Here is a 25,713-nt window from a genome sequence, read left to right as displayed (position 1 = left end):
ATGATTGTCAGCCAATTGGTAAGTGAACTCCTAAATGAAGCTCTTTCTATTCTTATGTACAAGCTTATCCATTCATGTACTGCAGTTACTTTGTTGTTACATTGTATTATTTTTTGCTATTTCAGGAGAAGAGAAAAGCAGAGGAGGCTCTCACTGACCTAAAGCGCCAACATGAATCTGAGGTTGCTGAACTCCAGGTTGCAATTAAAAAGCTAAAAAAGGTAATGAAAACATCACAAGGAGGAAGGGCGAAGACTGGTGGCCATTTCTTTCATGTGGAGTAGTAGGATAGAAGGTGAACCCCACATTCTTGTAGATGATTTCTCTTTTGGGAATGCAGTTGGCTGCCAAATGCTCAGATAAAGGACCCATAATTATTAAGCAGATATTTATAGGGCTCACTCCACATAGTACAGCAATTTGTACCCAGCTTTGTCACAAGTAAAGTGCCGAAATAAATAATCCTAATATTTCTTGGCACTACATTCTACTCATTTCTTAATTATTTTGCTCTACCATATGTTGCCCCCCCCCCCCCAAACTGTACCCAGTATTCCATGTGTGTTCTATATTCCTGTCACGGCCATCTAGGCCCCTTTCACATCTTATGATCTTACTTGCTTGTCAGCAGCTGTTTGGTATTGGTTTCTACAACTGAGTTTATTATCCATTAATACAGATTAACATCAGAAACCCATATACAGTCTACTCGCAACTGAGAACATGCTGTGGATTTCCTAATCTTCCACATGCGCAGTTATATTCCATTTATTGCGTAGTTGTTCCAAGTGTACCTCCTGTATTTGGACATGTAGTTGTCCATTCTCTATATTTTTATGGGAAAAGTTTAAACAAATGGGGGAGATTTATCAAAGCCTGTCCAGAGGAAAAGTTGCTGAGTTGCCCATAGCAACCAATCAGATTGCTTCTTTCATTTCTCAGAGGCCTTTTCAAAAATGAAAGAAGCGATCTGATTGGTTGCTATGGGCAACTCAGCAACTTTTCCCCTGGACAGGTTTTGATAACTCTCCTCCATACTGTATAAATGTATGAAAAAAAAACTATAAATGTACTTTAGTGTGAACAGTGTGAGCAACAGGTTGAATATATATATATGATAAAGACGTCAACGTTGGATAACGATGGACATACATTAAAAGGAGACTCCAGAGGAAAAAATACATATTTACAAATCATCTGGTGCCAGAAAGTTAGTCAGATTTATAAATTGCTCCTATATATAAATCTTGAGCCTTCCAGTACTTATCAGCTGCTGTATACTACAGAGAAAGTTGTGTAGTTCTTTCCAATCTGACCACAGTGTTCTTTGCTGACTCCTCTGTCCATGTCAGAGCAGAAAAGGTTTGCTATGGAGATTTGCTCATTCTCTGGACAGTTCCTGACATGGACAGAGGTGTAATCAGAGAGCACTGTGGTCAGACTGAAAAGAACTACACAACTTCCTCTGTAGTATACAGAAGCTTATAAGTACTGGAAGGATTAAGATAGAAGTCATTTACAAATCTGCATAATTTTCTGGCACCAGTTGATTTGAAAATATTCTGTACAAAATAATGCTGCATGTAGTGCTATTTTGTCTGGTAAATTGCCAGACGCCAATGTCAATGAGTTCTGTTGATATGACAGAGCAGTAAATCAGTAATCCAAACCAGTTATGGACCAGTCTTAAGTAATAATGCCATTGCTATACACTTTATTTTATATTATTGTGTTAGGTTGATTATACTAAAGGTCCATATTGTAAGTCTGGATTAACTATAGTGTTATTTTGTGTCTTACGGTATGTTTAGCTGGAAGAACAGTCAAAGAACATAAGCTTAAAGGAAGATGTGGCTGCTCTGAAGAAACGTCTGCATGAATTGACCTTGGTGAGTTATCCATTCTACAAGAGAAAAAAAAACAATCATTGCTATGTGACTTTGTGGCTTTGTGGAGCTTTAGTGTTTAAAACACAACTGTTTTGCAACCTAACCACAGCCTGTTAAATGTGTTTAGAATATCTATCCAGCATTATGTTTACCTTTATTATTGCTGGTTTTATCATTTCAAAAGACGCTTTTGTTTGCAGCCACCAACAGTCGGATAGGGTTTGCTATGCCCCTGGGCATTTCCTCTCCCTCAGCGCTGGGATCACTGTGTGATTGACAAACAGGTCCTCAGCATATGCGCCTCCGTCTCCACTATTCTCCTACCACGAGTCCACTGAGTGAGCACAAACTTGCCCCCTCTGCTAGCGCTAGCTTCTGATGCCTTCCCTCACTCTCTAGCATAGGGCTGCTGCTCTGGGCAGGGAAGGCCTCGGGACCGAGTGCTCTCTTAGTGAACTCGTAGCAGGAACTAGGTGGTGATAAAGGGCGCAAGCGATGAGGCCCCGGAGCATAGTGAACCCCTGGCCGCCCTATCCGACTGTTGGTGGCTGCAAACAAAAGCGTCTTTTGGGATGATAAAACCCGTAATAAAAAGGTAAAAGTAATGGATAAATATTCTAAACACATTACACACACTGTGGTTTGGTTATATGACATGACAGTTGCGCTTTAACACTGCATGTTTCTTGTGTTTCACGGGGTACGTGTGTACTAGCGGGGGGTATTATACATTATGATTTAATTTAGTCTCCATCATTTTTTCATGTGGCTTTTAATAAATTTTTTAAAAACATTTTAATATATATGTATATATATATATATATATATATATATATATATATATATACACATACATATTTATATATAAAACTCAATGGGGGGAATTTATCATTGTATATAGAGCTTTTTTTTGTCTATTTTTTAACGCAAAAATTTCAATCTTATTTTTGCACAAAATTTGGTAGAATTAATCATAGCCATGTCTACAGTTACGTTTACCATAGAGCACTTTCTACTGTACAATCAAATTTATTAACTGCGTGTTGTTGTTTTTTTTTACGCGAAAAAAATTTGCACATGCACTTTTCTTGCGCAAATATACACCACCTTGGAGGACACGTACCAAAGTGTTCTAAAGCATCTGAGAATTGTATTAACTATTTTGGCACAGTTAGGACTACTGCCCATGATGGGAGTTGTAGTCTAGGGGCTGAGGTGCAGATCGCATCAGGTCATTCTGCAGAGACCCGCTGTGATCCGCATTTATTAACTGTAAAAGCCGGCGGCACATTCGGCTACACTGCGCTACTAGGAGCTCTGATTGGTGAAAAGCTATTCACCAATTATAGCTCCTGTCTCCCAGCGTCGGGGATTATGAATTATGAACGGTGTATACAGGAGCCGGCGGCCAGCGCAGTGGAGCCGCATGTTCCCCTGGCTTTTACAGTTAATAAATGCGTATCACAGCTGGTCTCTGGAGAATGACCTGGTGCGGTCTGCACCTCAGCCCTTGGACTATAACTCCCATCATGGGCAGAGTCTGTCCATGATGGGAATAGTAGTCCTAAAAGAGCCGCAGCCGGGGGATGTGCAAGTGCCATCCCTCAGTGCTGCGATAATATAACTACTCCCATGATGGTAGTAGTAGTCCAAAAGCAGAGGGACAGATCGAGCTACACAGTCCAGGCCTGACTCTGTTCTCATTATGCATTTTGCATAATGGGAACAGAGCCTTTCTGTGTTCCCAAACATGGAGACTCCAGCTGTTGCTTCACTACAGCCCCCATGATGGAGGCTCCCTGTTTATGAACAAACTGCATTATGTGCGCTCTCCACAGGGGAGAGCGGAGAGCGCAAAAAATGTACTAACCCATATTTCTTGTTTTTCTTTTCTTCTCATTTCAGATACAAGAATGCAGAGGACGACGTCAGATTAGGTGGACTGCGACGATGACCAGCGTTTTTTTTAAATTTCAATAAAATGGTTAACGAGGGCTGTGGGGAGTGCATTTGTTAAATCTAAATTTTTTTCAATGTGCTTATAGACAAGATCCATTACTATGCCAGGGCTTAGCGTTAGCCCAAAAATTAGCTAACGCTAACCTCTAATTATCACCCTGTTACCCACAGCCACAGGGGTGCCGGGAAGAGCCGGTACCAACAGGCCCAGAGAGTAAAAAATGGTGCTCCTGGGCCTAGACGGTGACAGGCTGGCGTTATTTAGGCTGGGGAGGGCCAGTAACAATGGTCCTCCCCCACCCTGGTAACGTCAGGCTTTTGCTGCTTGGTTGGTATCTGGCTGATACTGAAAATAGGGAGAACCCTTTGCGTTTTTTTTTTAAATAAATGAAAACATTTTTGCGGTTCCCCCATTTTTTCATTATCAGCCAGATACCAACCAAGCAGCAATAGTCTGATGTTACCAGGGTGGGCGAGGACCAGTGTTACTGGCACTCCCCAGCCTAAATAACACCATCCTGTTACTGCATGGGCCCAGAAGCGCCATTTTTGATGCTACGGGCCTGTTCGTATCGGCTCTTCCCGGCACCCCTGTGGTGGTGGATACCGGGGAGCAATAATTGGGGGTTAGCGCTAGCAGATTTTGGGGCTAACGCTAAGCCCTTGCTTAGTACTGGATTCTGTCTACAAGACGGCTTCCACTACTAAGCCTGAAAATTCAATTTTAAAAAACACAACACATTGAAAAAAATGTTTTATAAAAAATAAAAATAAAAACACTCCCCCACAGCCCTCATTAACCCTTTTATTGACATTTAAAAAACGCTGGTCATCGTCGCAGTCCACCGAATCTGACATAGTCCTCCACATTCACGTATCTAAAATGAGAAGAAAACAAAAACAATAGGACTACACCCATTTCAGTGATTTCTACACTAACAAAAAGCTGATGTGAAATTTTTGATGTAAACTGGACTCTCACCCCTTCGAAAATATCATGTAAAGCAGACAATATACCTGGACAAGCCCACTTTTACAAAACTGACATGAACAGTGTAAACCGCGGAACAAAACTCTTAAAAATGTGGTTGATACTTTTCGCGCCAAAATAGAATCTTCCCCTCTGTGTACTTTATAAAGATTTATGATTTTACTATTGTGCAGAGTTTTGTTCGGCACACACTGCTGCTCCGGCACTTCTAGCTATGTGAGCAGTGTACAGCGGGAAAATGTCACAGCTCTGTGAAGTGTGAGGTAGAGAAGGAGTGCACGGCAGAGCGAGGGGGGCATTTCTATATTTGCACAAAATTTATCAAAGGAGTGCACAACTTTAGTAAATTCTGAGCAAGAGTGTAAATTAGATACCGGTGTAAAGGGGTAGATCTATGTCTACAATAGACACCTAATGATAAATCTTCCCCAATGTGTGTATGTATTGAGGGGTTTTTGTTTTAAGTCCCATGCAAGTCTATAACTTCCAAATGGCTGGATATATTTTGATAATACTTGGTACACATGGTACTTATGTCTCAAATAAAAATATAGGATGTTAAATTAACCCTAACCTACCCCCTTAGGTGAGGGTGTTTTTTTCCTGATGTTCCATGCAAGTCTATGGGACTTACGGTCCCTTATTCCACACGCTTTGCTCTGCATCTCTGAGTGAGTTGAAGCCACTCCCCACCTGAAAGCCATGCCCTTTACCACAAAGCCATGCCCCCTTCTAGTTTCTATATCATCTCTTAATCACCACTCAGCCCCACCTGAGGATTGGATATGAGGATGAGATATGAGGACGGGATATAAAGACAAGCTATAAGGTTGGGATATGATAACAGGATAAGATGAGATATGAGGTCAAGATAAGAGGTGGGATATAAGGCCGGGATATGAGGAGGGGATATTGGGTTGGGATATAACAAAGGGATATGAGGACAAGAGCTTCCACCTATGTTGCTTTTCGTCTCCCACAATGATTAAGTAGGAAAAAAAAGACAACACTGGGTACTCTGCTTGTGAACTAATAAAGAGGTTTTTCCCTTTCACGTCTGTTCTGATATCTTTCAGGGGATTTACTGGATGTTTCTTTGTAAAATTGTATATTTTCAATGCTTTGGCTTCCAGATTTTAGATACTCCAAGGCTACTAGCTTCTTTGAAATGTTATGAGGCACTGTATGCGCACTCAATGTGCAACCGAACTGGTATGGCTTTGGGCTTTGCTTGGGAGCGGTGTCTAAGCACCTGTAGGTTACCACCCTTTATCTTGCTCTATTATGTGGAAGCTAGACTTCTGCTGTTAGAGGATACCAGGTTGCTCCACAATGGTGGTCCGTCAATGTGGGTACTATATTTACTATAGACACTATGGAACCACAATATTACTCAGGTACAGGATGCTGGGCAGAGAAGTCTTAAATAGTTTGTGCTGACCAGGGACAGATTAGAAGCGTGCATATTGGCCCTTTAGGAATTTGCAGGAGCCTGTGTATGCCCCCATTAGGTCAGGCTTGGAAGTGTCAGGAGCATAATGATGTCAGAAAGTATGGTGGTTAATGATAGGATGCCGGCGAGAGGCTCCTGCTGGCGTTACACAGCATCCAGAAAAGAGAAAAGCACAAGGTGATGACATTTTTCTCTGTTGGGTAGTGAGATAGTTGTACAATCAACTGGATGACTACTGATGGAATGTTAAATATTAACATCGCCATCATTGTCAGAGTAATATACATTAACTTCATGTTTCTCATATTAAAATTGTTGCTATGTCTTTCTACCAGGAAAATCAAAAACTTAAAAAAGATCTCCTAGAGGCTCAAACCAGCATCTCTTTTCTCCAGAGTGAACTGGATGCTCTGAAGAGCGATTATGCGGATCAAAGCCTGACCTCTGAAAGGTATACAGTATAACAAGCCTTACTTCTTGAGAAAAGTGTTAAGAAAGTTCATGGTTGGAATGTAATACTGATGTATTCTCCATTACAGAGACATGGAAGTTATCAGGGAATATACAGATGAACGTGACAATTTGGCACGGCAAATCGAAATTTTGCAGTATGTACATTTTTATACACAAAAAGCTTAAAAGGCAAGACCTCAGTTCTTAGGCTGGGCACATATTAAACTACCCCCCTTATTTAAATATGTTATCATAATAGAAAACTTTAAATATACAAATCCACTTCTATATTGAAAATGTCTACCATTCTATAAAAAATCAATTTTATTTACTTTAAAAACACTTAAAACCAGGTATTCTAAGAGGTTCATAACAATAACTGCACTGGTATAAAAATATCCACACAGCCTCAGGACCCTATTACATGGGTGCCAAACTTGAACAGGGCTATTGTGCCTCCACAATGTTATTTGGTATCTGTTTTAAGTACAATATATGAAAAAAAAATTTTTATAAATTTAAATTTGTATTATCTAGTAAAACAAAGTGCCTAATTTTTCAGTGTCTAGAACCAATTCCCACCCCTTAAAACATAACTTTTATTATGTCATAAATAATAATGAAAAGTATAATGTGAAGTGGAGTCTATTAAAACCACAGTCCTTTAGTGTGTATATCAATATGCATACATATTATCAGACACCTCTGTGCATGTTCAGTGAATTAACAATCACCAGTGGCCTGCAGGTACCCTGGTTGATTATAGTATTGACACACTGTTAGGACTGCAATTAAAACCAAACACTGCCCCCTCTACATGTTTCGTTACAACACTAACGTCCTCAGGATGCCTGTTTCTTCCTGAGGATGTTAGTGTTGTAACGAAACATGTAGAGGGGGCAGTGTTTGGTTTTAATTGCAGTCCTAACAGTGTGTCAATACTATAATCAACCAGGGTACCTGCAGGCCACTGGTGATTGTTACTTCACTGAACATGCACAGAGGTATCTGATAATATGTATGCATATTGATATACACACTAAAGGACTGGGGTTTTAATAGACTCCACTTCACATTATACTTTTCATTATTATTTATGACATAATAAAAGTTAAGTGTTAAGGGGTGGGAATTTAAAAAGGGTTTTGTGATCAGGGGGCAACCCCTGGTCAATTTGTTCTAGATCATTTTGACCCTAACCCATTCTGGGGATTTTTGTGTTTTGGTAATTTTTCAGTGTGTTTACATATGAATGCTCTTATTGGGGAAACACTGTGCATTTAGATTTTTGGCTGGCAGATAATAATGGCAACATTACTCTTAACTATACGTTTGATTGCTAGGTTTAAATGATATTTTTTTATAAATTATCATTTTTTTTAAATGATAATTTTATAATTCTCTTTTACACTATCTAAATTAAGCAGAAAAGACCCCGGAGCTTTTCTTTAGTTCACATTTTATTCCTTTTGATTACAGAACAGCTAATAGAAAGCTGCATGACAGTAATGATGGACTGCGGACCGTGCTGGAGAACAGCCTGATCAAGTATAACAGATCACTGGTAAGTTCCTGACTCTGGTTACTGCTGTACAAGTGCGTAATTATACGCTCCCTGCCATGTGAATATGAGTTTGGCTTTGGGCATCGACATCTTTAGCAAAGTTTAATCTTTTCTACTTGGTTCTCCTAGCAGCAAGAAAAATATTATCTGGAGAACAAATTTATCTGCTATAAAAGACATTTTATAGCTTGGCTGCACAATTCTGCCTGGCAATTTTTACATCATTTCTATTACAAATTAGAATATAGAAAGAACTCACTGAGTTCACATGGCAATCAGGAAACCTGGAAAGTTTCTTTATGTAAGGGAAAAGTTTCTACACAAAATAGCATAAAATATTTCTTTTTCTGGTTTATTCTTTTTCCCACTTTATTCTTTCACTGATTTGCTGGTTTCATTTTTCATCAATTGAGAAATTGTAGTGTATATTCACCTCAGCTCCTATGACAGCTTGGGGAAAATGTATTTATGTGCATTTTCCTCAAATTAAAGTTTACCTGCTCTTAGCAAAAACTTTTTATATAATGTATTTTATATATGTAACATTATCTGTATATTTGTAATAAACATTGGTAAAAATGTGTATTTTTTGTTCCTACAGCTATTGTCTGTGTGTCTCTGTGTGGAAACCAAATACAGGAAGTGTGGGTGGAAAAGCAGGACTCTGTACACTGAGGACAAGCAGGGCTCTGTACACTGAAGACAAGCAGGGCTCTGTACACTGAGGACAAGCAGGGCTCTGTACACTGAGGACAAGCAGGGCTCTGTACACTGAGGACAAGCAGGGCTCTGTGCACTCAGGACAAGCAGGGCTCTGTACACTGAAGACAAGCAGGGCTCTGTACACTGAGGACAAGCAGGGCTCTGTACACTGAGGACAAGCAGGGCTCTGTACACTGAGGACGAGCAGGGCTCTGTGCACTGAGGACAAGCAGGGCTCTGTACACTGAGGACAAGCAGGGCTCTGTACACTGAGGACAAGCAGGGCTCTGTATACTGAGGACAAGCCGGGCTCTGTACACTGAGGACAAGCAGGGCTCTGTACACTGAGGACAAGCAGGGCTCTGTATACTGAGGACAAGCAGGGCTCTGTACACTGAGGACAATCTGGGCTCTGTACACTGAGGACAAGCAGGGCTCTGAACACTGACGATGAGCAGGGCTCTGTACACTGAGGACAAGCAGGGGACAAGCCAGGCTCTGTGCTCTGTGGACAAGCAGGGCTCTGTACACTGAGGACAAGCAGGGCTCTGTATACTGAGGACAAGCAGGGCTCTGTACACTGAGGACAATCTGGGCTCTGTACACTGAGGAGAAGCAGGGCTCTGAACACTGAGGATGAGCAGGGCTCTGTACACTGAGGACAAGCCGGGCTCTGTGCTCTGTGGACAAGCAGGGCTCCGTAAACTGAGGACAAGCAGGGCTCTGTACACTGAGGACAAGCAGGGCTCTGTACACTGAGGACAAGCAGGGCTCTGTACACTGAGGACAAGCAGGGCTCTGTACACTGAGGACAAGCAGGGCTCTGTACATTGAGGACAATCTGGGCTCTGTACACTGAGGACAAGCAGGGCTCTGTACACTGAGGACAAGAAGGGCTCTGTACACTGAGGACAAGCAGGGGGCAAGCAGGGCTCTGTGCTCTGTGGACAAGCAGGGCTCTGTACACTGAGGACAAGCAGGGCTCTGTACACTGAGGACAAGCATGGCTCTGTGCACTGAGGACAAGCAGGGCTCTGTGCACTGAGGACAAGCAGGGCTCTGTGCACTGAGGACAAGCAGGGCTCTGTACACTGAGTACAAGCAGGGCTTTGTGCAGTAAGGCTCAGTGACACTCTCCCGGCTCACAGATCAGGATGATTGACAAAGCCAGGAGCCTGCACACAGCCCTGCTTGTCCACCTACACTTCCTGTATTAGGACTCCTCACAGAGACACACAGGCAATAGCTGTAGGGACAAAATATACAGATGTTTTTAACCAATGAAAATATACATATAATGGTATCTACATTATATATTAAGTTCTTGCTAACGGCAGTTACACTCTAAATTGTGTGAATTGTGGTAAAATTTGTTGCATCTTAACATTTGTTATGAGTTTTAGACTTAATTTGCAGTTCACTAAACAAGGGGCGTGACTTAAAAGGGGTTTGGCTTTAATTGAAACAAATTGCACCAAAATCTAGATTTACCCAGATTTTTTTTTTTAAAGCAAATCTCGAATTGCTATAAGAGTTAAACAAAACTGTGCAAAATGTATTAGACAGCTTGTGCCACTATGATAAATTGTGTGACTTCTTAGACTGTCTAGTTTCAGTTTAGGCTGTTTAGCACTGATAAACCTTGGCCATTGTGCTTTGTCTTTCTAGCGTGCAAACACTTCACCTGGAAGTACAATTTCCAGACACAGTCCTAAGCTAAACAGATCTAATTCTCCCTACGACCGGTAAGTATGACTTTTAGTGATGTCTCATTTTTTATTTCTACTTTTTATTTCATGTTGTGATTGGATTAGGGCTGGTTTTGTGGGGCATCAAACTGGGTTGTTGCCGAGACTCTCTTTTTCCTAAATCACAGTTGCACAGCCTTCTCTTTCTTGCTATGTACAGATCTATAAGGTTGTATTATGTAAGCTATATATACATTAATATGTGAAGCGTTATTTCAGGATTGTATGGCAGTATTGTCTGGCATTGTATGGCAGTATTGTCTGGCCATTGCATGGCAATTTGTTTGTGAGCAATATATGACAGTGGTATAAGGGAACTTAATGGTAGTATTTTTTTTTGATAATAATTATAGTTATTATTTTTGCAGTTTTCTAAAATACTATTGTAACTGTCTAAAATGTCAAGCAAGGGCCTCATTACCTAGTACCCCATTTTCTATAAAATCATCCCTGGATAAGGTTGAAAAATGTTGTTGCACAATGCACAAAAAGAGTAAATGAGGGAGCTATAAGGTAGATGTATACATTAGCAAATCCACTTTGTTAGCTCCTCCTAGTGGCAGCTGCAAACATCCAAAATGTTGTCATTCTGCTCCGCTGCTGTATGACAGTAAGCCCAGGATTTTGACTTCTGTATTGTAAAAAACATAGCTCTAACAATTATAAGGACATGTGAAAGAATGGCTTCCTGGAAGATGATGCTAATCCCCAAGGTTGCAATGGATTTCACTTGGGTCTAAACTGAAAGGCAAAGTTTAAGAGCCTCCCTTCTTTTTCGCCCACAAGCATCTAAACTTAGCAACAGGGAGCCCTGTAGTCAAGTATGAGTAAATTGTTCTGTAGAACCCATTGTACAAACAGTTGCTAAGAACCTTATTGCTAGGGCAGGAAATGATAAGAGAAGGATTAAGATTGAAGATCACTGAATGGTGATGCAGAACTTCAGCGCACACTAGCCCTATAAGAGAGCAGGCACTAGTGCACGTGTAACATAGTAAAATTCCTTTTGCAAGGTCTCCTCGATCATCCTTCTTAGATGAAGACTATGATACTTTGGCGGCATGTGATCCAATGCAGAGAATGAACTGTGAGGTTGACAGCCTTCCTGAAAGTTGTATAGACAGTGGACTGTCCACCTTGAGGGACTCCAATGAATACGATTCTGAGGTAGAATACAGGCCTCCAAGAAGTTTTCAGCGCTCACGATTTGCTCATGAAGGCTATGGCGGTGATGCATCAGATACAGATGTGAGTATGTGCATCAGAACACTCTTTCTCCGAGCCACAGATGTCACCTTACTTTAAATAGGTCGCTGTTACTTATCTCTTTATATATAATGATAAGGAAAATAATAATAAATAATTCTTCATATCAATAACACTTTCTCTTTACGTAAAATAATTTTATCATCTGTGGAAATAATATATAATACTGTGGAGATAATATATAATATACAGGGATTATTGTAATATTATGTAATGAGGATGTTCATGGCTTCTGATACGCAAGGAGTCCTTATATAAAAGCATGTCAGTTCACACAAACAATGCTGTCCTATTGTAGAACTAAATAATGCCACACTGTATATACCTATATATCTAAACTTAATTTCGTCCTTATTTTCAACATGAATACTGTGGCATATGTGTCAATGTGTAATTATAATGGAACCCGTAAAAGCTAAAGTTAGACTTAGGCTTTAATGTTTACTGTTGTTTCAAAAACTTCCCTAACACAAACTTCCTTACCCCCCAAAAAAGTCTTGGCCACTGGTGACTCCTTTCCCTGCTATCTGCTGTCTACTGACTTTTGTTAGGGAAATTTCTTCTTGGGAACAGAGACAGCAAGACAGAGCACAGAAAGTGGGAGCAGTGCTTAGCTAGTGGTATATGAGAGAGGGAGAGGCTATGTACCTGCAATCTGGGAACTTGTCTGCTTCCACTAGAAGGATCAAAGCTCGGCCTGAAAGGTAAATCAAGGCTTTTCTCTCAACTCAACAGCAGCAGTCAAATATTCTCTGTAACCCCTTCTTTGCTTTACTGCTGCTGTTTCTTTCCTTTCTGCTCACATAGCACTTTTCAAAGCCAGTGCATCAAAAACAGCTTCTCCCTACACATACCATCTATAGTAGTGTACTGTAATTCATTCCCCAGCATAGTGTTAGCCTAGAGAGAAACTAAGGAAAAGGAAATTAAGTTGACATCACATTTGCGATAATTGTTGGGCGAAAATAAGTTTGGCCAACAGTTATCTCTCCTGAGCCCCTGTTCATGCATTCGCTATGGCAAAGGGAAGGGTAAGCTGCTATCAGACAGCTCTAGTGCCAGCTTATTCCTCACAGAAACAATATGGTCAGGTGGTAAAATCCACCACTCATAACCCATCTCTCCTTGGACATCATCTGTCAGTGGAGAGCTGAGAAGTCTGAAGTCGCCGGGTTCGGCCTACTTTAGCCTAAGGTGTATGGGGGAGATTTATCAAAACCTGTCTAGAGGAAATGTTGCTGAGTTGCCCATAGCAACCAATCAGATCACTTCTTTCATTTTGCAGAGGTCTTGTCAAAAATGAAAGAAGCGATCTGATTGGTTGCTATGGGCAACTGGGCAACTTTTCCTCTTGGCAGGTTTTAATAAATATTCCCCTATGTGCCTACAGATGTCTATGGTGTTTGGATGTGTAGTACTGGCAAACAGTCAAGTTCTGGTCCCTCTGCCTGAAATGGAGAGAATAAAAAATAGCTGTTCTCCATGGAAGGGACTTTCAGGATCTCGGTGCCAGGGCTGAAGGGCTAATAAACCAAAACCACGCAGTTTTATAAAAATCTTTTTAAATGACTAAAATTAATTTACAAATATTCTATCTTAAATTGAAGCTATATTTTTCACAAATTTGATAGATGCATTATGAAGTAGTACTAATGCGGTATGTCATCTTTGTTAATCCTTTGCAGGTTCCTGAAATTCGGGATGAAGAATCTTATGCTCCTGAATCTGGTGGCTCATATCTAGATTGGAAACCATCACGACCGGTCAGCAGGAGCAGCTCAGGTGCATCATCGAGAAAGTGTATCTCAGCATTGCCTGCACATGTGACAAATGTAAGCAGAGATCCTGTGACTGCTTACAAGTCTTTACACTAAAATGAATGCTTTAAATGTAATTTGATCTAATCATAGCTAAAAACACAGTGCTGAAAGTGGATAGGCGAACCATACTTGTCCTAAAAGATACATGTGGTAAAAAAAAAAGAATTGGTTGGACACTTTTTAAAGGGAATGTATCAGAAAATGAATTGTTTAACTTAAAAAAAAAATATTTAAAATTCTTAATGAAGTTTATCATGACATATAACATAATTTGATTTAAACAGTAGGTCATTTTCTCGCTACCATAAATAGACTTTTTAGGACATGTCAACCAGACATGTCATAAGCCTGTAAAGCTCTAATTCCCAGTAAAGTCAAGCATGTCCAGTTCCCACTCATTTTAATGTAGAAATTAAATTTGACTGAAATTAATAGCATGTAAAGAATCCTACAAGATAGAAAATAACTATATTGTCATATATATATATATATATATATATATATATATATATATATACAGTCATGGTCATTACTGTTGGCACCCTTGAAGTTTTTCAAGAAAATTAAGTATTTCTCACAGAAAAGGATTGCAGTAACACATGTTTTACTATACACATGTTTATTCTCTTTGTGTATTGGAACTAAATTAAGAAAGGGAAGAAAAAAAGCAAATTGGACATAATGTCACACCAAACTCCAAAAATGGGCTTCACAAAATTATTGGCACCCTTAACTTAAAATTTGGTTGCACACCCTTTGGAAAAAATAACTGAAATCAGTCGCTTCGTATAACCATCAATAAGCTTCTTACACCTCTCAGCCGGAATGAATCAATTTTTCCCTTCCGTGCACGCCCAGGGAGATTAGCTACAGTGCCATGGGTTGCAAACTTCTTGATAATGTTGTGCACTGTGGACAAAGGCAAATCTAGATCTCTGGAGATGGACTTGTAACCTTGAGATTGTTGATATTTTTCCACAATTTTGGTTCTCAAGTCCTCAGACAGTTCTTTTCTCCTCTTTCTGTTGTCCATGCTTAGTGTGGCACACACAGACACACAATGCAAAGACTAAGTGAACTTCTCTCCTTTTTATCTGCTTTCAGATGTGGTTTTTATTATGCCCACACCTGTTACTTGCCCCAGGTGAGTTTAAAGGAGCATCACATGCTTGAAACAATCTTATTTTTCCCCAATTTGTAAAGGGTGCTAATAATTTTGTCCAGCCCATTTTTGCAGTTTGGTGTGACATTATGTCCAATTTGCTTTTTTTCCTCCCTTTTTTGGTTTAGTTCCAATACACACAAAGGGAATAAACATGTGTATAGCAAAACATGTGTTACTGCAATCCTTTTCTGTGAGAAATACTTAATTTTCGTGAAAAATTTCAGGGGTGCCAACATTTATGCCATGACTGTGTGTGTATATATATATATATATATATATATATATATATATATATATATATATACACACGAGAGAGAGAGAGATAGAGAGAGAGAGAGAGTAGTTAGGAGTAGCCGTATTAGTCCATTGATGCTTATGACTTGATAAAGGGAGGAATCCCGAAAGCTTGTCTCTATAAAATCTTGTTAGTTCAATAAAAAAGGTATTACAAGATACTGCAACTATATATATATATATCTATATATATATATATATATATATATATATATATATAATGCCACATCAGTCGTGATGCCATTATCTGAGAGACAAAGGATGTGTTCCTAAGTGTAACTTCTAAGTGTATATGAAATTGCATCATGTCTGACACTATTGTAACCAGCTAAGTATAACATATAAAGATTTTTTTAGGTACAACTGCATTGAACACCAGAACATTTTTGTAATGCCTAACTGTTACACAATATCTATCTACAGTATTTCTATGAATAATATTAATGAATAATCACAAATATCTTGACACTGAGTAGAATATTATCTCTCCTACCAGGCAGAGACTACTGCAGACCGTGTGAGCAAATTTCCCAGCACCGAGAAAGCATACAAGATAGTCCTCGCTGGGGATGCTGCTGTCGGGAAGTCCAGCTTTCTCATGAGACTTTGTAAAAATGAGTTTCGAGGGAACACAAGTGCAACCCTGGGTATGTTAACACACTGAGAATTAGGAGTTATCACAGCATTAAAGAGTATCACCTTTCCGCTGTAGAGGGGAAAACAATCTGATTGGTTGGAATCTGACCTGTAGGATCCCATCCGATCACAGGAACAAAGGGTTTCTTTCCTCTGGGTGCTTCATTCGCCTGGAGGACAAGGGACCACTATTCTTGTGATCGATGGTGGTCCCTGTGGATTGGTGATCACTTTTAATCTTGGGAAACCCCCTTTAAATATTGTACCAGTGGTTAATCAAGAGTAAGACTGCAGTGTGGCATATCCTTTAGTGCAGGACCAGTTTGATATAATATGAGCAAGATTATGCTCACCGCACAGCGCTCACCATTATTTTTGTGTATATCTTGTACTTTGTGTATATGTATACATTTTTTCTTACATATACTCATGCACTTTTAACCTTAATGTTTGAGTGTTCATACTCACATACTGCCATACAATAAAAAATAATGCTACTATACTGTGCCCATACAATGCAGCTATTTAGTACCTAATAATACTACATACAATGCCTAAATAACACCTCTATACATTAATTAAAAATGCTTTAATAGTGCTCACATAACACTGCCACATATTTCCACACCAGACTTTAATTCACTGAATTAAAACAACAAATATGCTGTTTTGGAATGCCTAAATAGTGATGTGCTTATGGTAAAATTCCTTATGGTCTACAGCAGGAGTACTCAACTACTTTTAGTAGGGGTCCACTTTTCCAGGTCTGCCATCCAGTGTAGGTCCGAGCTAAACGCTAGGACCTGGTTCACACCTAGCGGCCGCAGTGCCATGCCAGAAGTAGGCATGGCCTGTTATTGAACATAATTAGCACTTAATAAGTCATAATTGTTCTCCAACTACCACACACTGTGCCCCTGAATATATAACTGCCACATACTGTGCCCCTATATATGTAACTACCACACACTGTGCCCCTGACTATGTAACTGCCACATACTGTGCCCCTGAATATATAACTGCCACATACTGTGCCCCTGGTATAATTACTGTCACACTGTGCTCCTGAATATAGAACTGCCACATTCTGTATACCTAAATAGAATTCTGTCAAACACTATGCCCCTGATATAATACTGCCACACACCTGTCCCTGAGTATAATGCTGGCACAAATTGTGCCCCTGATTATGATGCTGCCTCACACTGTCCTGAGTATAGAACTACCACATGCTGAACTCCCAAATATAATATTGCCATTGTGTCCCTTAAAACAACGAATTAGCTCCCCCCCCCCATATGAACTCTCCACCTTTGCAAAACTCCAACTGCCATCAAGCAGACAGCAGAGCATAATGGGAGCTGCAGTTTTGAAACAACTGTAGAGATAAAGGTTGGGAAATTCCTGTAATACACATACTTCCAGGGCCGGACTGGAAGCAAAAATAGGCCCGGCCATATTAGACTACTCAGCCCTTTTTTTTTTTTACGGTGGGTGTCGCAGAAGTCAGACACCCATTAAAATAAAATAGGCTGCATACTCTAAAATCACCTCGGTTTAAGTGGCTCTCTAGCTGTTGCAAAACTACATCTCCCATCATGCCTGCAAAGCTTCAAGCATTATGGGTGTTGTAGTTTTGTAACAGTTGGACAGCCACAGATTGGGGTTCAGTGTAACCGTTCATCACTGTGGAAATTACACAGTCAGGCAGCATACACTATTGTATAATGACTCAAAGGCCCTCAACTGTTGCATGTTATTTATAGTACTGCTGTATTCTTTTGTGACTATAGAAACAAAGTCAAGTAAAAAAAACTAGAATTTTTTTCTGTATGCTGTCAATATCACACCATACTGTTAGCCTGTTTGGCCTACTGTGCCTTAGTTTTGCTTGTTGAACTATAGCTGTGTATAGCTACAATCCTGTGAAGGTCTATTCACATGGCAGAATTTCCACTTGCAGAATTCTGCCTCAAATTTAAGCTCATAGAATTCTATGGGATTCCGCACTCTCATTCACAATTCTGAATTTCTGCTTAGTAATATAGATTTTACATTTCTGTGATTATGATACCATTTCATAAAGATTTCACAAAATAACTTACATCTTTTTTTAATTTCCTTCTTAAAAATAGGTGTGGATTTTCAGATGAAGACATTGGTGGTGGATGGGGAACCAGCTCTATTACAGTTGTGGGATACAGCAGGTCAGGAGAGGTATTGCATCAAAGATTTTATGATTTCTTATATTTGTGTCAAAGATATATTTCAATTTAATATACAGGGTGGGCCATTTATATGGATACACCTTAATAAAACGTGAATGGTTGGTGATATTAACTTCCTGTTTGTGGCACATTAGTATATGTGAGGGGGGAAACTTTTCAAGATGGGTGGTGACCATGGCGGCCATTTTGAAGTCGGCCATTTTGAATCCAACTTTAGTTTTTTCACTAGGAAGAGGGTCATGTGACACATCAAACTTATTGGGACTTTCACAAGAAAAACAATGATGTGCTTGGTTTTAACGTAACTTTATTCTTTCATGAGTTATTTACAAGTTTCTAACCACTTATAAAATGTGTTCAATGTGCTGCCCATTGTGTTGGATTGTCAATGCAACCCTCTTCTCCCACTCTTCACACACTGATAGCAACACCGCAGGAGAAATGCTAGCACAGGCTTCCAGTATCCGTAGTTTCAGGTGCTGCACGTCTCGTATTTTCACAGCATAGACAATTGCCTTCAGATGACCCCAAAGATAAAAGTCAAAGGGGGTCAGATCGGGAGACCTTGGGGGCCCACGACGACCAATCCACTTTCCAGGAAACTGTTCATCTAGGAATGCTCGGACCTGACACCCATAATGTGGTGGTGCACCATCTTGCTGGAAAAACTCATGGAACGTGCCAGCTTCAGTGCATAAAGAGGGAAACACATCATCATGTAGCAATTTTGCATATCCAGTGGCCTTGAGGTTTCCATTGATGAAGAATGGCCCCACTATCTTTGTACCCCATATACCACACCATACCATCAATTTTTGTGTTCCAACAGTCTTGGAGGGATCTATCCAATGTGGGTGAGTGTCAGACGTATAGCGGTGGTTTTGTTTGTTAACTTCACCATTCACATAAAAGTTTGCCTCATCACTGAACAAAATCTTCTGCGTAAACTGAGGGTCCCTTTCCAATTTTTGTTTTGCCCATTCTGCAAATTCAGTGCGCCGATCTGGGTCATCCTCGTTGAGATGCTGCAGTAGCTGGAATTTGTAAGGGTGCCATTTGTGAGTAGCTAATATCCGCCGAAGGGATGTTCGACTAATGCCATTCTCCAGTGACATGCGGCGAGTGGTACGCCGTGGCTCTTCCTGAATGAAGCTAGGACAGCCACTGATGTTTCTTCATTAGTGACAGATTTCATGCGTCCACATCTTTGCAAATCCAACACTGAACCAGTTTCACGAAACTTAGCAAGCAGTCTGCTAACTGTAGCATGGGAGATGGGTGGTCTTGTAGGTGATCTTGCATTGAAATCTGCTGCAATGACCCGGTTACTGCGTTCACCAGACCTCAACACAATTTCTATCCGCTCCTTACGTGTTAACCTCGACGACATGTCAATGGCTGTAAACAAAGAGAAACTTGTAAATAACTCATGAAAGAATAAAGTTACATTAAAACCAAGCACATCATTGTTTTTCTTGTGAAATTCCCAATAAGTTTGATATGTCACATGACCCTCTTCCTATTGAAAAAACAAAAGTTGGATTCAAAATGGCCGACTTCAAAATGGCCACCATGGTCACCACCCATCTTGAAAAGTTTCCCCCTCACATATACTAATGTGCCACAAACGGGAAGTTAATATCACCAACCATTCCCATTTTATTATGGTGTATACATATAAATAGCCCACCCTGTATATTCATAAGTATTTAAAACATTAAGAAATCACTTGTTTTGTTGTTTCAGATTTAGGAGCATTGCAAAGTCTTACTTCAGAAGAGCAGATGGAGTTTTACTTCTCTATGATGTGACTTGTGAGAAGAGCTTCCTGAATGTAAGAGAATGGATAGATATGATCGAGGTTAGTTCACCCTTTCATTTAAGAAAATGAAGAATTTATGAATAAAAAATATTTTGGTAATTAGCTTTTTTATTTTAAACCATTTGGATTTTTCAGCTTCAGCCTTTCACTGTACACATTTGACTGATAATCCTCTTGTGTAATAGGTCCAACGGTCAGCCAATGAACCAGCAAATGCTTGTTTGTCAGCTGATCACATGGTTTTCACATGTTAAAAAAAATCCTTTGTTTATTGTAATAGGGGATGAAGGGTAGATGTTAAAGGGGTATTCCGGTATTCCGGCACTGTAAAAAAATTATGTAGTGCTGAGATTGTATTAAAATAGAAAAAACTTCTGGTCCCGTTCTGGTCCCCCTGCAGCTCCCATTCTTCTTCTTCCAGTCCCCTGTGCCTACTCCGAGGTAAGCATTTGGGGGGCAGGAATTGCCCTCTCAGCCAAGCACTGGCAGTACATGACACCACTGAGGCCAGTGATTGGCTGAGCGTAACGGTCCCGCACTGATTGCTTATCTCGGATGCAGGCTGAAGAGTTGAGCAGTGGGGTACTGGCAGGAGAATGTGAGCTGCAACAGGACTTGTATAGGTATAAGTACCATACCTTATTTATTTTAGGGCTGGGTTACCGATTTAAGGTTGAACCAATTGATTGTCTGTGTGGCTCTGCCTGCATGATTACTGAGCCATGTAATTCTAGTTAAACGAGTGCTCCTTTAGTTAACCAGCATTCACACCAGGCAGCAGTCTGTTCATGTACTGTCACCCTAAACTGTCAAACATGGGATCTGACAGATTTCATATCGAATATGTTTCTGCAGCTTGCATAGAAGCTGTCAAACCCAAACAGTTCACAATTTTTTATAAAACCTTTAACCATTTTTTTTTTATCCAAAAATACATGAATCACATTAAAAATGACAGTGCCAATAGTGTGCCTAGCCTTTAAATGTTGTCACAGCAGCATAAAATATACTGCCATGTAGGCTTATACATACACAGGTTTACATCATTTAGATAAACTGAGAGTAGATCTAATAAGAAGAAAAAACAATGTTTATTAACATTGTAGACCACTTAGGAATTATGCTATGACATGTATTATTAAACTAAATTATGGACTTATGCCTTCTGCAGTATTACCTACCCCATCTTTGCTTATTATTCTTCCAGGCTAAAGGGAAACCAGCCTTTTTTTTTTTACTTCTATCCAATCAAACACTATAATATACACACACTTATATTGAGAGTATAGAAACAAACTAGTTCTGACAAACTCACATAAATGTATTTCAGGAAATGTACCTAAGCACATAATAATCATATTAACCACAATAGGTGTATATCTATATTTAAGTTGTCATGTTATTTTGCAGGATTCAACAAATGACGGTATACCTATCATGATGGTTGGGAATAAAGCTGATCTCCGACAAACACTATCAGAACAAGGTCATAAATGTGTACCGACCAGTTATGGAGAGAAATTATCCATGGTAGGTTTCAAAAGCAAATTTGAATGAAATGCTTGAAAGTGTACATTGTCGAGTCACCTATACTTATTATAAAAATACCTCTTTTCATCAGCTCACATTCTTAGAAATCCTCTCAGGGGAAAGGGGAGTGTCCCTCCTTGTGGTGGTTGGAGGTGATTGGTGCAGCCTTGTCCATGAGTCATCTCTTGTCCATGACTCATGGACAAGCTGATGCTGCTGGACTGGTTAGTGTCCCTGTAGGTATGGGGACCCCTAGTGGTGGGATTTTCAGGAGCCGTTTTCTATACCAAATATTCATAATTTTTATTAGCAACCATATTACCAAAGGTATTTTATTTTCATCAGTAATAACATATAAACGTTTTTGGATCTAACAGTGCCCAATTAACCCCTTAAGGACCAAGCCCAGTTTGACCTTAAGGACCAGGCCAATTTTATCTTTGCATTTTCGTTTTTTTCCTCCTTGTCTTCTAAAAATCGTAACTCCTTTATATTTTCATCCACAGACTAGTATGAGGGCTTTTTTTTTTTGCGTGACCAATTGTCCTGCGTAATGAAATCACAAATTTTACCATAAAATGTATGGCGCAACCAAAAAAATACTATTTGTGTGGGGAAATTAAAAAGAAAACCGCAATTTAGCAAATTTTGGAAGGTTTCATTTTCACGCCGTACAGTTTACGGTAAAAGTGACATGTGTTCTTTATTCTGTGGGAGAATACAATTAAAATGATATACATGATTATATACTTTTCCATTATTGTTGCGCTTAAAAAAATCGCAAACTTTTTAACCAAATTAGTAGTAGTAGTAGTTTAAAATCCTTCTATTTTGACAACCTATAACTTTTACACTTTATGTGGGTGAAATGAGGAAAAAAGTACACTTAACATTTTTATTGGGGGAGGGGATTTTTAAAATGTTTTGACTTTTTTTGTTGTTGACTTTTTTGACTTTCATTTTTACACTTTAATAGTCCCCATAGGGGACTATCTATAGCAATCGTTTGATTGCTAATACTGTTCAGTGCTATGTATAGGACATAGCACTGATCAGTATTATCGGTGATCTTCTGCTCTGATCTGCTCGATCTCAGACCAGAGCAGAAGACCCCGGGAGACGGCTGGAGCCAGGTGAGGGGACCTCCGGCCGCCATGCTGGATGATCGGATCACCGCGGCAGCGCTGCGGGCGATCCGATCATCCATTGAAAGTACTGCACTGCCGCAGATGCCATGATCTGTATTGATCACGGCATCTGAGGGGTTAATGGCGGACATTTGCGCGATCGCGGATGTCCGCCATTACCGGCGGGTCCTTGGCTGCTGAAAGCTGCCGCACATGACGCGTGCACCCAGTACTCGCAGTCATGGCGGCGCGTAAATGTACGTCGTGGTGTGTTAAGTACCACGTCATCATGACGTACATTTACGTCCATTGCCGTTAAGGGGTTAAAACTATTGAACCAGAAATGCTTGAAAGTGTTTAGATAAAACCAAAGGAACAGGTTAATGCAAAGATGTGTGGAATGAAATATGACAATGTTGATCACCTGTCTTTTTTTCTTGTGATGAAGGTGAACTGAAAACATTGCTATAGGTGGGGAAGTGTTTTGGGTGAAAACATCGTTTTCACTTACTTGGACACATGATTTATTTTTTTGCTATGACCTTTATGTTGTTACCAGTCACTGTTTAGTGATAGACAATGATGACAATTACCTGCACAACAATTTGGATAAAGGAGTAACCAAAATCATTGCAAATGTACAGATATTTTTTTTAAGTATTTTCATTCAGAGATCAGAACTTGGTTGGCAAATCCTGATGATTTGGGTGTTTGGCCAACATGAACAACTTTAGGGTTGCTTTAAGAAAGCAATCCTACTCAAACCAGCTTTGTATGGTTGCCTCAGTACAGGGACCTCACCAGGGAACTCACCAGTACAGGCTACCAGCATGTGAATACAACATAATCAGATGTTAATGACACAGTAGGTTAGGTGCTATAGGTCTCTGGTGAGAAAACCCTTTTCTCATACATCATACATGTCATCATGGCTTCATAACTTAAAGGGCTTGTGCTACCATAAAAGGCATTTTCCCACCATTAATATTTATTCCATATCCATTGCTGAGATCCCCACAATCTCGAGAACGGGGTCTAGAGACTCCCATCAGAAAGTCACTGCGGTCATGCATGTGTATTGTTGTCCTATTAGTTGTCTTTGGAACTGCCAGAAACAGCACCCAACTATCTACTGCACCTCCTAAAGCCAGAGAATAGAATGGCAGGGCACGCATTAGATCACCTCTCCATTCTGACAGGAGACTCAGGACTCTGTTCTTGAGATCTTGATGGGGGAGTTCCATCAATTGAACCTCCTGCGATCATACACTCATGCCCTATCCTGTGGGGCAAGCCCTTTAACACTTATTCCCTATCCACATAAGATACAGTTCGCCCAACTACATTGTAACATAGGATTCATAAAGCAAATGAACTTTTCTTCTTCTTGTTTAGACATATGGAGCTTTATTCTGTGAAACTAGTGCCAAAGAGGGATCAAATATTGTAGAGGCTGTCCTTCATCTTGCACGGTATGTATAATACCTACCATATGTAAAGAATAAATCAGAATCTAAAATGAACCTATACTAGGTTATAGTACAAAAACAAAGCTATAAAATCCCATGTGACAGGTGCAGCTGTCTGCATGAGCATCATTTGTAATAGGTATTTTGTTTTATAAAGTAAGCCTCCATATTGCTTTAAAATAATGTGTGGGCTATGTTGAGCGAGGCCACTGTTGTGTTCTGACCATTGGGGACTGTGTGCAGAGCAGGGAAGCGATGTGTGCCTTAAAATTTACTTTCCATTGTCTTTTCTTGTTTAGGGAAGTGAGGAAACGCACTGATAATGAAGATGACAGAGGATCTGTAACTAATCTTTCGGGAGCCATTACCAAAAAGCCGACACAAATGAAAAACTGCTGTAATGTCTAAACTTTTCTAACAAGCCCCTTTCCAATCATACAATGCTACTTTTTATAAGGTGTTTTGGACAAAGGCTTGTACATACAGTATATGATGCTATAAGGCCTGTCTATTGTCCCCCATTGCTTCCTCCTGTAATGCACATTGCACCTGGTAACTGATATAATATTATTTATGCATCAGTACATGTACAGATTCCAATATGGATAAACTACAGAGAAGATTATAACTCAACACCCCTGTCGCTATTAACCATGCGTTCTTCTGTCTACATATTGAAGATATGTAGAATGCATGTAATCGGCCTGTTTTTATACATTTATTTATAAATGTGACTTCGTATGCTTTTTTGGTTTCTCTCTTAGATACTATGTGAATGTCCCTGTATTTGTCCTTAATTACACTATTGCTCTTATTCATAATTTATTAAAAAAATTCATGCCAAGAATGTAGTTCTATTGTCTTTTTAATATTTCATTCTGAGCAGGTGTTTCGTAGAATGTGTTGTAAAATGTAGAATTTTGGTATGGTCCACTGCCACAACAGATGGAAAATAAAACATGAATGAAAATGCTGAAACTTATTTTCCTTCCATAGGCAGTGCCATTTTATAAGCTTAGATGCCCATTCTATAGCCCTATTTTGTGAATCCGTATTTTCTCATGCCCTACCCATGACAACATGTAATAGAGTCTTTGCTTTCATTGCAAAAGAATCTGTATCTGATTACTAACTTATTTTTAACACAGTAACCCACTGTATTAGAGCTGTTGCTATGGTTATTTAAAACAATTATTAGAATATTGCAAAATAAACCACTTGGAAGAAAGAGTTGACACCACAGGTCATGACATGCTAGCAGAACAAAGAACAGGTGTATTTCGAGAGTGTAAGTAAACTACTTATTTGATGTGAGCAGAAAAGGGAGACTAGTTATTAAAATTATAGCATGCACTCCTCCCCCTCCCTGCTTGGCTTCTAGCACTGAGCCCTGTACAGCAGTCATGCTAGTCGGAGGGGAGGGGAGGGGGGAGAGAGGAGATGTGCATGCTGCAGCTCAGCACAGCCTCTATGACACTTGAGTGTAAGTAAATTACTTGTTTGACGTGACAGCAAGAGGAAACTAGTTATTAAAACTAAAACTCTGGAGATGACATGAAAAACATAAAAGAAGGCTGGCAGGTGCATTCCATGCAAA

General features: G+C 39.8%; 1 protein-coding gene across 1 annotated transcript in view; it reads left to right on the top strand.

Annotated features, from left to right (window-relative positions):
- RASEF (RAS and EF-hand domain containing) overlaps positions 1–24,957 on the top strand; it is a 112,225-nt gene extending 87,268 nt beyond the window's left edge. The window contains exons 4-17 of the mRNA XM_056523797.1: positions 126–221; positions 1,812–1,889; positions 6,628–6,743; positions 6,832–6,900; positions 8,225–8,309; positions 10,680–10,756; positions 11,773–12,007; positions 13,711–13,857; positions 15,801–15,951; positions 18,076–18,157; positions 19,915–20,029; positions 21,401–21,520; positions 24,043–24,119; positions 24,416–24,957. Of these exons, the coding sequence (XP_056379772.1) occupies positions 126–221; positions 1,812–1,889; positions 6,628–6,743; positions 6,832–6,900; positions 8,225–8,309; positions 10,680–10,756; positions 11,773–12,007; positions 13,711–13,857; positions 15,801–15,951; positions 18,076–18,157; positions 19,915–20,029; positions 21,401–21,520; positions 24,043–24,119; positions 24,416–24,524 (1,557 nt within the window). The 3' untranslated portion in view covers positions 24,525–24,957. The remainder of the gene's footprint in view (positions 1–125; positions 222–1,811; positions 1,890–6,627; positions 6,744–6,831; positions 6,901–8,224; positions 8,310–10,679; positions 10,757–11,772; positions 12,008–13,710; positions 13,858–15,800; positions 15,952–18,075; positions 18,158–19,914; positions 20,030–21,400; positions 21,521–24,042; positions 24,120–24,415) is intronic.
- The last annotated feature ends 756 nt before the right edge of the window (positions 24,958–25,713 follow it).

This window comes from Hyla sarda, chromosome 1 (genome assembly GCF_029499605.1).
Source record: "Hyla sarda isolate aHylSar1 chromosome 1, aHylSar1.hap1, whole genome shotgun sequence".
Taxonomy (NCBI): Eukaryota; Metazoa; Chordata; class Amphibia; order Anura; family Hylidae; genus Hyla; species Hyla sarda.
Note: the sequence above shows the minus strand (reverse complement) of the source record. Positions and strands in the feature narration are given on the sequence as shown.